This window comes from Coregonus lavaretus (assembly GCF_964263955.1).
Source record: "Coregonus lavaretus genome assembly, chromosome: 9".
Taxonomy (NCBI): domain Eukaryota; kingdom Metazoa; phylum Chordata; class Actinopteri; order Salmoniformes; family Salmonidae; genus Coregonus; species Coregonus lavaretus.
The window spans coordinates 36,862,769-36,873,162 of record NC_139996.1 but is presented as its reverse complement, the minus strand read 5'-3'; the positions used below and the strand labels follow the sequence as shown (position 1 = coordinate 36,873,162).

At 43.4% G+C, this 10,394-nt stretch overlaps 1 protein-coding gene and 1 pseudogene across 2 annotated transcripts in view; both read left to right on the top strand.

Moving 5' to 3' along the window:
* LOC311135343 (vacuolar protein sorting-associated protein 4A-like) overlaps window positions 1–10,394 on the top strand; it is a 569,660-nt pseudogene that overhangs the window by 532,414 nt on the left and 26,852 nt on the right. The gene's annotated exons all lie outside the window — the stretch shown is intronic.
* LOC311135183 (beta-2-syntrophin-like) lies at window positions 21–9,514 on the top strand. The gene is made up of 7 exons (XM_084169111.1): window positions 21–846; window positions 4,485–4,695; window positions 4,972–5,179; window positions 6,402–6,544; window positions 6,748–6,944; window positions 7,495–7,685; window positions 7,801–9,514. The coding sequence occupies exons 1-7, from the start codon at window positions 129–131 to the stop codon at window positions 7,891–7,893; spliced, it is 1,761 nt and encodes a 586-aa protein (XP_084025237.1). The 5' UTR covers window positions 21–128; the 3' UTR covers window positions 7,894–9,514.

Below are 10,394 nucleotides of genomic sequence, written 5' to 3'. Positions count from 1 at the left end.
TTCAGTTTCCTACAATCAGTGCGTAAGTGGGTGTGTCAAATGTAGGGTAGGCTAGTGCTTGGGTACACACTGAAAATAGGAAAAAGTTAATCAGGAGTTTAGTCTGAAACCCGCCCCGGACTACCAGGATGGCTGTCTGGACACGAGCGGACAAAAATGGTCAATTAGACCTTTTGCTCCGGGACCGCTGGATTCGGGTAGCGGGAGAATTGACCAGCGAGACTTTCACATTAACGGCGGAAGCAGAGATAAGCGGGCACAGGAACAACTTGGATTGCAACAATTCAGCGGACCTACGAAATGGAATGTCAAACGGAAACGACCCATGGTTAGCGTCTGGAATTTCGAACCGTGGTCAAACCTCGAACCAAGAACAACATCCGAACCATGGTGCGCTAGGACGAAGCGGTAGCCCAGCGAGCGGGGGCATCAACAGGGGTCACTACGAAGGTTTTAGCCCTGGCTCTAGCAAGTATAATCGTGATAACGGTACGAACTCAGATTTGGGCAGCCCAGGGTCCAGTTACGGTAGTCCTGGATCTAGCTTCAGTTCCAGGCATGGCGAAACGTACATCAATTTAGAATCCAGCGCATCGGAAGCTGTGCGTAAAGTTCGAGTTGTAAAACAAGAGTCGGGCGGGTTGGGGGTCAGCATCAAGGGGGGTCGGGAAAACCGAATGCCCATCCTCATATCCAAGATCTTCCCCGGACTTGCAGCTGATCAGAGTCGAGCTCTTCGGGTCGGCGACGCGATCCTCTCAGTCAATGGAAACGACCTAAGGGAGGCCACGCATGATCTAGCGGTGCAGGCTCTAAAAAAGGCTGGGAAAGAGGTTACGCTTGAGGGTAAGTTTTCAAACGCGATAGCGGGGATTTGGGAAGGCCAGTCAGTCTGACAGCTGTCTCAACTAGGCCTAGTAGCCTAATCAATGTGCGCATTATAGCCAAATAAAACTTTATTCTGCCCCGTTCTTAGAATATTAAATTATTTTTCTAGTACATTGCCAGACTACAGCACATAGCTATAGGCTACAATGTAACCAGTTCACACTCCACTGACACTCATTAGGCCTATTGTAAACAGCAAAGTAAGCACAGTGGTTACAAAATTAGCTACATTGTATATGTGGTGGTGGATTATTTTAGATAAGAAGTCATTGTAGGCTAAAACAGTTAATAATCATGTTTGTGTGTTCTTATATTGATTTTAAAAGCACTTTGGTGTGAAGCCCCGGGGGTTGGAAACAACTAGTCGGGGCTGAAATGCACTGTGTGGTGGTTAGGCTTAATGTTTTGGGAATGAACCCTGTATGAATACTGAGTAAGGTTGGGTGTAGAGAGTTGGTTTATGTGACGCAGTTTGTCTCATTTAGTTAGTCAAATGAGGTCTCACTATAACCCCCAAAATAAAGTAGGCTTAATCTTTTCTGCTTCTCATCTCAAATAGGCCTAATAGTCCTAAATAAGAGTTTGTGTAATCTCTGTCTCTCCATTGAGGAACCAAGGATTTTGTTTAAGGAATGTGCCAGTTCCCTGTCACTGTTTGTTAGACTGACAGGGAGTGAGTTGTGGTGTTAGTGAAAAGACCCCCATTCCAATCTGTCTGCATTTTCCTCCTCATCCTCTGAAGATTCCCATAGGCCTAACCACAGACAGACAAGGTCGAAATGAGATTTCAATTTCCAGACCACTATGTAATGTACACAATACATAAACCCTAGACATTAGGGCAATTAGTGACTTCACATTTCTTAACCAGGTTGCGTCCAAGACCTGCATAAAACTCTCACACAGGCATGAATGTTGTGTTTCTAATAAATACAATAGCTACTTTATTTATATTTTCCTAATAAATATGAGCTCACAGTAATGGAAATGTAATAACTGAATAACATTAGTCAATTGGATCATGGCTGTCTTGTTTAGTTTGCGTGCTTATTGGTGGATAGAGGAGGAGACTTCCTCCGGTTAAAAGGAATAATAAAAATGGTACAAAGAGACAGACTCTAGTCATAAAATGGGGACAGGCCCGATTAGAGACAGTTATTTTCTGTTGTTCACAAACCAAAACTTACTGACCAATGACCATTGAACATTTCACTTGAGTCTGCAATGCACTATGAGTCAAAGCATCAAAAAGCCACCACATATAGAAGTATGTTAATGTTGTAACACTACAATTTTTGATTAATATCAGTGGAACAAGCACATTTGCTCTCCTCTCTCCCTCTCTCAAGTTGTCTGTCTGTAAACAGAAATGGATATCCACAGAAATATATGTTTGTGTGATTCATTGCAGGGACAGTGTAGCAGCATGCACACTGTGTATAACGTTTGTGTAAAAATATCCACATACACTGTACTGGATATATACACTGTTTCCACTTATTGCCATGCCCTCCTTTTGTGATCCAGGTCAGAGTGAAAAGAGGCGAGGAAGGGGGCAGGTTTGTGTGTTTGATGGGGAGCAGCAGAGGGGGACTTTTTTTAGTTGGGGGCAGGTATGTATATTTGAGGGGAGCTGAGGGAGCCTCTCCAGAACCTTCTACAAACCCCCTCCCCATCTGGGGAGTCTGACACACTGTTCTCATTAAAGGCCTGGCAGCACACAGTCTGAGGCAGGGTGGGGAGAAAGGCATTAGTGGGGAGGAGAGGAACGTGGAGATGGACAAACCACAGGGGGATTTTGGTCAGAAGAAAAACAGTGGTCAGGGTCTGGGGTGTAGCCGGGCACATAAAGCAGTACCCGGGTGAAGGCTACAAGGAGAGAAGAGCAAATGTGTGCATGATCAAACCATGGGGAAGGGAAGGGGTTGCACAACAGTGCATGGATTTGAACCACAACTCCTTCAGCCAAATAATAAGTTGGAGTCAGTCAGATTCCCCCAGCTCTCCCCTTCCTCCTCTGTCTCATTCCTCTGCATTGCTGTGGGCATAGAGGTATGGAGGGAGTGAGAAAAAATTAGCTCTAGCTATGTGTGATGGCACCTCATCCCTTTCTCTCGAACACACACACAGACACATATACACACACACACCTCTGTGTACTGCCCTAATTAAAAGCAGAACGGGAGCTGACAGTTCTAATGAGATCTTTAAACAGCACCACAGAGGGACAGCAAGAGCAGCTTCTGGAACCAACTATCTGACGCCCAACTTTTCACAAAGTTTTAACGCCATGGTGGGACTGGGACAAACCTTTTCCTTGTTTAGTTCAACAGAAAACACTGCCATAAAACACAACTGGCCCAAACTGCAGTCTGCACTCACTCAAGCAGTGTATTGACAAATGGAGATGTTGTGGTAAGCCTCCAACATGTATCTTTCCTCTGAGTGCGAGCCAGTGTCATAAAGTTTTTTTGTCACCTATACCTCAACCTGTGATGGCTAAAGCGTATCCGTACAGATGTACCAGAGCTACAGTACAGTGGGGACGGAGGAATGCCACAGAGACCGAGCCTGTCCTTAAACGTACCATGACATTTATAACCACACTGGAACACTGCAGTGATGTTGTGGCTGGAAGTCTTGACTGAGCATCTTTACAGTAAATCTATTAATTACATTCAATCTAGAGTTGTCATTCACTACTCCTCACATTTCTGCACAACTTCATGTGGCTGTGTATATTGGTCATATGACACTGTCAGTGAGTGTAATATGTACTTTGCTCCATCAGGATTGCGCTGTATGACTGTAGGCAGCTCTGCCCATCTTGATCTCTTCAGGGTTGGGGTTGGGTGGTTTCTGGTCATGCTCTGGCCCATGTCCAGAAGGCCAGCCACTTCCTAAAACATTTGCATGCACGCACACACATACACTCCAAAAGACTTGAATAAGCAGAAATATATTCACTGACACTGTTAGTAAGAGCAGTGTGGTTAGCAGGGTCTTGGAAATAGGTTCTAATCCTTGGCCCAGTGCCTTACCTCTACCATTACCTCCCTCCTTCTGTCAAATTACACACACACACACACACACACACACACACACACACACACACACACACACAGTCCGCCCATACTTATACTAACAGATATTTGGGCCAATTACTTTCACAAGCCTAATCCTCGCCTACATCCAACAATGACCTTGTCTCTTGAGCTACTCGTGTTGAATTTCTCAGTCAGAGCAGCGCGACCTAGGGGACTGGAGAAAGAGAGAGGGAATGGATGAGTGGTGGAATGGGCCACGGGACCAAATTTGGAAACTGAATCCATGATTTCAGTCAAAACTATTATTCTCCAAGCAGGCGACCTGCCAAGCACACAACTGTACCACCAACTCCTACTCAGAGTAACTCAACAAGCGACTAATATGTGCTTATAAGACATTTATTACTCTTTTAATTGAGCATTGTAACTTTTTCAACCACTGTCTGAAATATATGATCAATCTTGTGTTGCTTTTGGACACACTTTTTTACAGCTTGAGATCTATGCATATTTAATCACTGTTTATTTTGTCTTTCTGCGTTTCTGTAGTGAAATATATCAGGGAGGTTTCCCCACTGTTTAAGAAGCCGTCCTTGGTGGCAGACCTACCATGGGATGGGGTGCGTCCTCAATCCCCCAACTTCAGTGGCAGTGAGGACTCGGGGTCCCCCAAACACAGCGGGGCCAAGGACCGGAAGGTCATCCCCCTCAAAATGTGCTTCATCAGCAGGAACCTGACTATACCTGACCTGGAGAACAGGTAAGGCCCACGGTTTGTGTTTGTGTGTGTGAGAGAGAGATTGAAATGCAGCATATGAGGGAAAATACAAAAAATCATTGGAGTGTTGGTTTGGTATGTTTAGTAAGATAATGATAATAAGAATTAATCATTTAAATAAATAATTTATTACATTTGTAAATTGCTTTTCATTATACAGAATAATCTCAAAGTGCATAAAATAACAAATTAAAACCAAACAGAAAAACAATGGACACAACTAGACACTATGATGATGAGGACTGTTGACTCCCACAGACTCTTGGAGCTGCACTCTCCTGATGGCCAGCACACGGTGGTGTTGCGCTGTAAGGACAGCCCCAGCGCCCACTCCTGGTTCACAGCCATCCACACCAACATTGCTGCCCTGCTGCCTCAGACCTTGGCCCACATCAACTCCTACCTGGGCTCCAGCACCACGGGGTCCCACCCCCAACTCAAACACATCAGCTGGCTGGCAGAACAGGTACTGCACTCATATAGACCTTCAGAATAAATTACACAAACAAAACAATATATTATAAAAAATAACTACATTGTACAAAAAAGTACTGTATGCTGCTGTGAAATACACTTACGTACAGATGCACACATACAGTATTGTGTTTTGTTGTTCAGTCTTGTACAATATTGCATGTGTACTGTAAATAGTGTTTATGTTTTATAGATGGTCACTGTATGCTTGTTCTGAATTTTGAGTTGTGGTCTTTTAAATGTGCCATCTTATACTGTTTGTTGTGCAAATCAAAATCAGAATTTATTTAAAGTGCATTTCACATGTGTCACAACACACTTTACACATAATTTAAAAGGACAATAGAGAACAACATTGAAGAAATGGGAACAATAGGGAAAAGAGGGGAAACAGCTGAACAAAATTAAAGCGGCAAATAGTCCACAGGGCATAGCAGCATGGGAACAATAGTCCACAGGGCATAGCAGCATGGGAACAATAGTCCACAGGGCATAGCAGCATGGGAGCAATAGTCCACAGGGCATAGCAGCATGGGAACAATAGTCCACAGGGCATAGCAGCATGGGAGCAATAGTCCACAGGGCATAGCAGCATGGGAGCAATAGTCCACAGGGCATAGCAGCATGGGAACAATAGTCCACAGGGCATAGCAGCATGGGAACAATAGTCCACAGGGCATAGCAGCATGGGAACAATAGTCCACAGGGCATAGCAGCATGGGAGCAATAGTCCACAGGGCATAGCAGCATGGGAACAATAGTCCACAGGGCATAGCAGCATGGGAACAATAGTCCACAGGGCATAGCAGCATGGGAACAATAGTCCACAGGGCATAGCAGCATGGGAGCAATAGTCCACAGGGCATAGCAGCATGGGAGCAATAGTCCACAGGGCATAGCAGCATGGGAGCAATAGTCCACAAAGCGGGTAGCGGTGTAGTGGCGGTATGCCATGTTAAATGTTTGGATATTGTCTGTGCATTGTTGTGTTTAGTTGGCCTCGTTGGGGGTTGACAGGAAGTACTTTGAGACAGAAAACCACAGGAAGCTGCCGTTGCATTAACTATTTCCTCTGGGCCCACCTAACATGACACGCACACATAAACACACACACACACACACACCTACACAAACAGACGTGGAAAACCTAATCAGTAATGACATAAGCATTTTGACACTTTCTCTCATGCTGTCTCTCTTTCTTTATGGTGTAGGTCCAGTTGGATGGTGGGCGGCACCAGTTCCGACCAATCGTCATGGCATTGACAGAGAAAGATATCCTGCTGTTTGAATCAGTGCCATGGAACCGCGAAGCCTGGTCCACACCCCTGCTCACACACCCACTACTCGCCACAAGGTACGACAACAGGTTTGCCAGGCAGCATTAGAATGTAGGTTGTATCTCTCTTTGTCTGTCTTTTTCTCTCTCTGCCTCTTTCACTCTGCGATGTGTTGGTGTTTTGTTATCATAACTTATTCACTGTTAACTTGATAAAGATCACTCGTGGGAGGAGCAAACGGTGAGCTGACCTTGTTTGGTGTGTACCCGTTTCTATGTAGACTGGTGCACTCTGGCAGTGCCCGCAGTTCCCCGGCGCAGGGGGCAGACCTGGTGTTTGCCACTCGGACGGGTACAGGGCGGGGCATCGAATCCCATGTGTTCCGGGTGGAGACGCACTGGGACCTGTCCTCATGGACCCGGGCGCTGGTGCAGGGGGGGCATTCTGCTGCAGAACTGATTAAGGAGATCTCCATTGGTGAGTGGATGTGTATGTGTCTGTCTTTATCAGTGGAGGATGCTGAGGGGAGGACGGCTCATAATAATATCTGGAACGGAGCAAATGGAATGGCATCAAACACATGGAAACCATGTGTTTGATGTATTTGATACCGTTCTACCGCTCCAGCCATTACCACGAGCCCGTCCTCCCCAATTAAGATGCCACCAACCTCCTGTGGTCTGTATGTCTAACATTGGAGAGTGGATGTGTGTCTGTATGTCTAACGTTGGTTTGTCTAACTATGTATAACTATGTATATTATTGAGTGAGGCTTTGGAATCACATGATTTACTTCTCACGGTGATACAGGAAGTGGTGACAGAAAAAAGTAAATGTACAAAATAACTACTGTTCAGTGGAAATAAAGTGGGAAAAGAAGAAGGGGGAATGTTTCCACTAACGTTGAGTCTTTTCCTTCGCTATTCCACTGCAACACAAACATATTCATAGACTTTCTCACACAGGCACATACATACTATTCCAATTACACACACACAAAGTTCTCTACCTCTCCTCTGTCCCTCAGGTTGCATGCTGAACAGGCAGGACGTTCGCCTCACTCTTCATTATGAGAAGGGCTTCACTGTGACCCGGGAGCCAGGGGAGCCTGCAGTGGGCACTGTGCTCTTCAGATACCCCTTCGAGAAGCTCAAGATGTCCACAGACGACGGGATCCGCAACCTCTACCTGGACTTTGGAGGTCCAGAGGGTGAAATGGTACATCGCTGTTGGACACATTAGTGCATTTCAGAGTGTAATGGTCTAATAGTCCATTTAATGTATTGATTTATCTCCTGTTTTGTATGTTTTATCTTGTCTCTTTGTTTTTTAGGTGTTTGACCTGCACTCTGGCCCCAAGCCCGTGGTGTTTGTTCTTCATTCCTTCCTGTCGGCCAAACTGTCTCGTCTGGGCCTGCTGACGTGAAGAGGGAAGAGGCTGGGGTCAGGAACATATCAATAGATATTCCCAGTTTTACTATGCATCATTCATCACAAGCCTTCCAATGTATTTGGGCTCTTTTTATGCATGTACTTTGTTCTTGTCAGGTGAATGAGTGCTTTTTGTGAAGAACAGAGTATGTATTTGGTCATCTGAGTAATATAAATGCGATTGGGTTTGCAAGTTGTTGATTGAGTGTAAATGACTGTTGCATTTGTGTTGGCTTTATAGAGTGCATGTTACCTGAAAACAGATAATCTAGCACATTATCCAAAATGACTTATAATCAGGATTGCCAACTGTGCCTTGTTACATGTAGTCATAAATGCTATTTTTATTGTGTGTAAAAGTTATTTGTCTTTAAAAGCTAATAGGTTTTAAAGCAAAGTAAGCGTTCAACATGCACAGCAATAGTATTATTCTTATATTGTAAACATGTTATTTCTGTATTGTTTTTCAGTTTATTATTTTGTATGTATATCCTATGCAGCATGACTTGACTGAAGAAGTGATCTTATTTTGGAGCATTTACAAAATCACGGTGTAACACCAGTGACCCCTATGTTACCTGCCTCAAAGTCACCCTGCCCTCCAGTAGGCTAGTCACACTGCCAAACCATTGTCCCATGCTGCCTAAGAACACCACTTCCCTTTACCATTCCCTTCTGCATTGGCCCTAAGCCAAGGCTTTCTATTAGAGCTCATGATATAGGTCATACCTAAGCTTCTCTGCCTTTCTGCCCTCTTCTTTTTCTGTGGAAGTTCCACATACACACCATGCAAACATGAGATATACTGTCAATAGGCATCCACAGTAAAGTCACTGAGCTACAAGATGTCTAAGGGATCTGGGTCATGTTTTTGCCCATGTACTCCATCATGGTCATATTACATAATTAAAATAAGCAAAATACCTATGAAGAACATTCAAAGATGTTCATTCAGCACTATGATATCTGGGAAAATATCATTTCAGCTGCATTATGGCACCTTTGTCTCAAGCCTTCTCTCTCTCTCTTCTTCAAAACAGGCTTCAGGTCCAGTTAGCAAAAGCTTTGGATACTTTTACTAGCACAAATAGGATGCTATTCTTTAGTTTTTTATGTTTTATCCCTGTATAAGCTTATCATCTTGCTGTATGTTACCTCTTACTCGGACCCTGCTCTACCACGTGATCACCCAGTATGTAAGCAGATACTGTAAGTGGGGCCTAGTGGATGCTGCCAATTGTATGTCTGAACTCTATCCCACTTCAGTCTGTGTACTTTTGATAATGGACATTTGTAGGTATCAATACAGATCTGTCAAACATAGTTTTTTAAAATCTTTATATCTTTGTCTTCCATTTTGTTTTGAGCTATGTACTGTTATTGCAAAGCATTTTTATTTTTCAAAAAAGGGTTTTGAACCAAAGTTATCTGTGGCAGCTTGCGTTTGACACAGTCATTTAGCAGGACAGCATAGGAGAAACACTGCTGCTGCAAACCTGTTGTATGCTAAGTATTTTGGACTTCCAAGCCTGCACTCTAAAATATATATGCAATGTATGATAATAATGTAATAATCTCAAATGTAAATATCTATAAGAATAAAACCTACTGTAACAGATGGTTTTGTTGTCTGATCATTACAGTGGAAAGAACTGGTATTAAAAAACACGAGGAAAAAACTAAAAAGATTTCGAAATAACTGTGCCACTCCTCCCCTCATTTTTTTTCTGACTCAATCATCATGTCCGCTAGGCGGCAGCACCTCTGTTTTTCTTCTCTTTCGAGCGATTCAGACCACTGCAAACGTTCTCATGTCTGGTAGTTTTTGGGGTTCGTCAGTAGTTACCACACGCACAAAGTCATAATTAGGGCTAAACCACGCCTATTTCTACAATGTATCTTCTTACAATCTGATTTCAAACCTAACATTAACCACACTGCTAACCTTATGCCTAACCCTAAATTAAGAACAAAAATGATTTTTTACGAAATTTAGCCAATGTTGACTTTGTGGCTGTGGTAACGTGAACACGGTTGCTGGGCCGTTGCTGTCACAGAAAGAGGCTAGCGTAGTTACCTTTGTCATGCAACAACTCCCCTCTGAAAATATAGCAAACATATTTTGAAAGATACCTTGAATTAGCGTCAGAGACAGGAATTTGGGTGAAGTGCAGACTGCTGCAGAGTGAAATGAAATGACAACATTTCAAGTAGGTTAGTTAGCTAGCTATCTAATGATAACTGTGTAAACATAATCTCTCACCATTGAAATGCTAATACTGCATTCATTATGTGTAGTGTGTGATTAACCAGGCTGTAATACAATTAATCGGTAACATTATATACAGCCTGAAACGAATGTCTGTTAATCGTGTAAATTACAAGCCTTACACGCCAGAATGTTGAATAAAATTACATTTATCGGTTTGTCCTTTAGCTGTTTGAAATTTGAAACAGAATATCTACAGGAAAGTATTGTTTACCCGACTTTTTAGA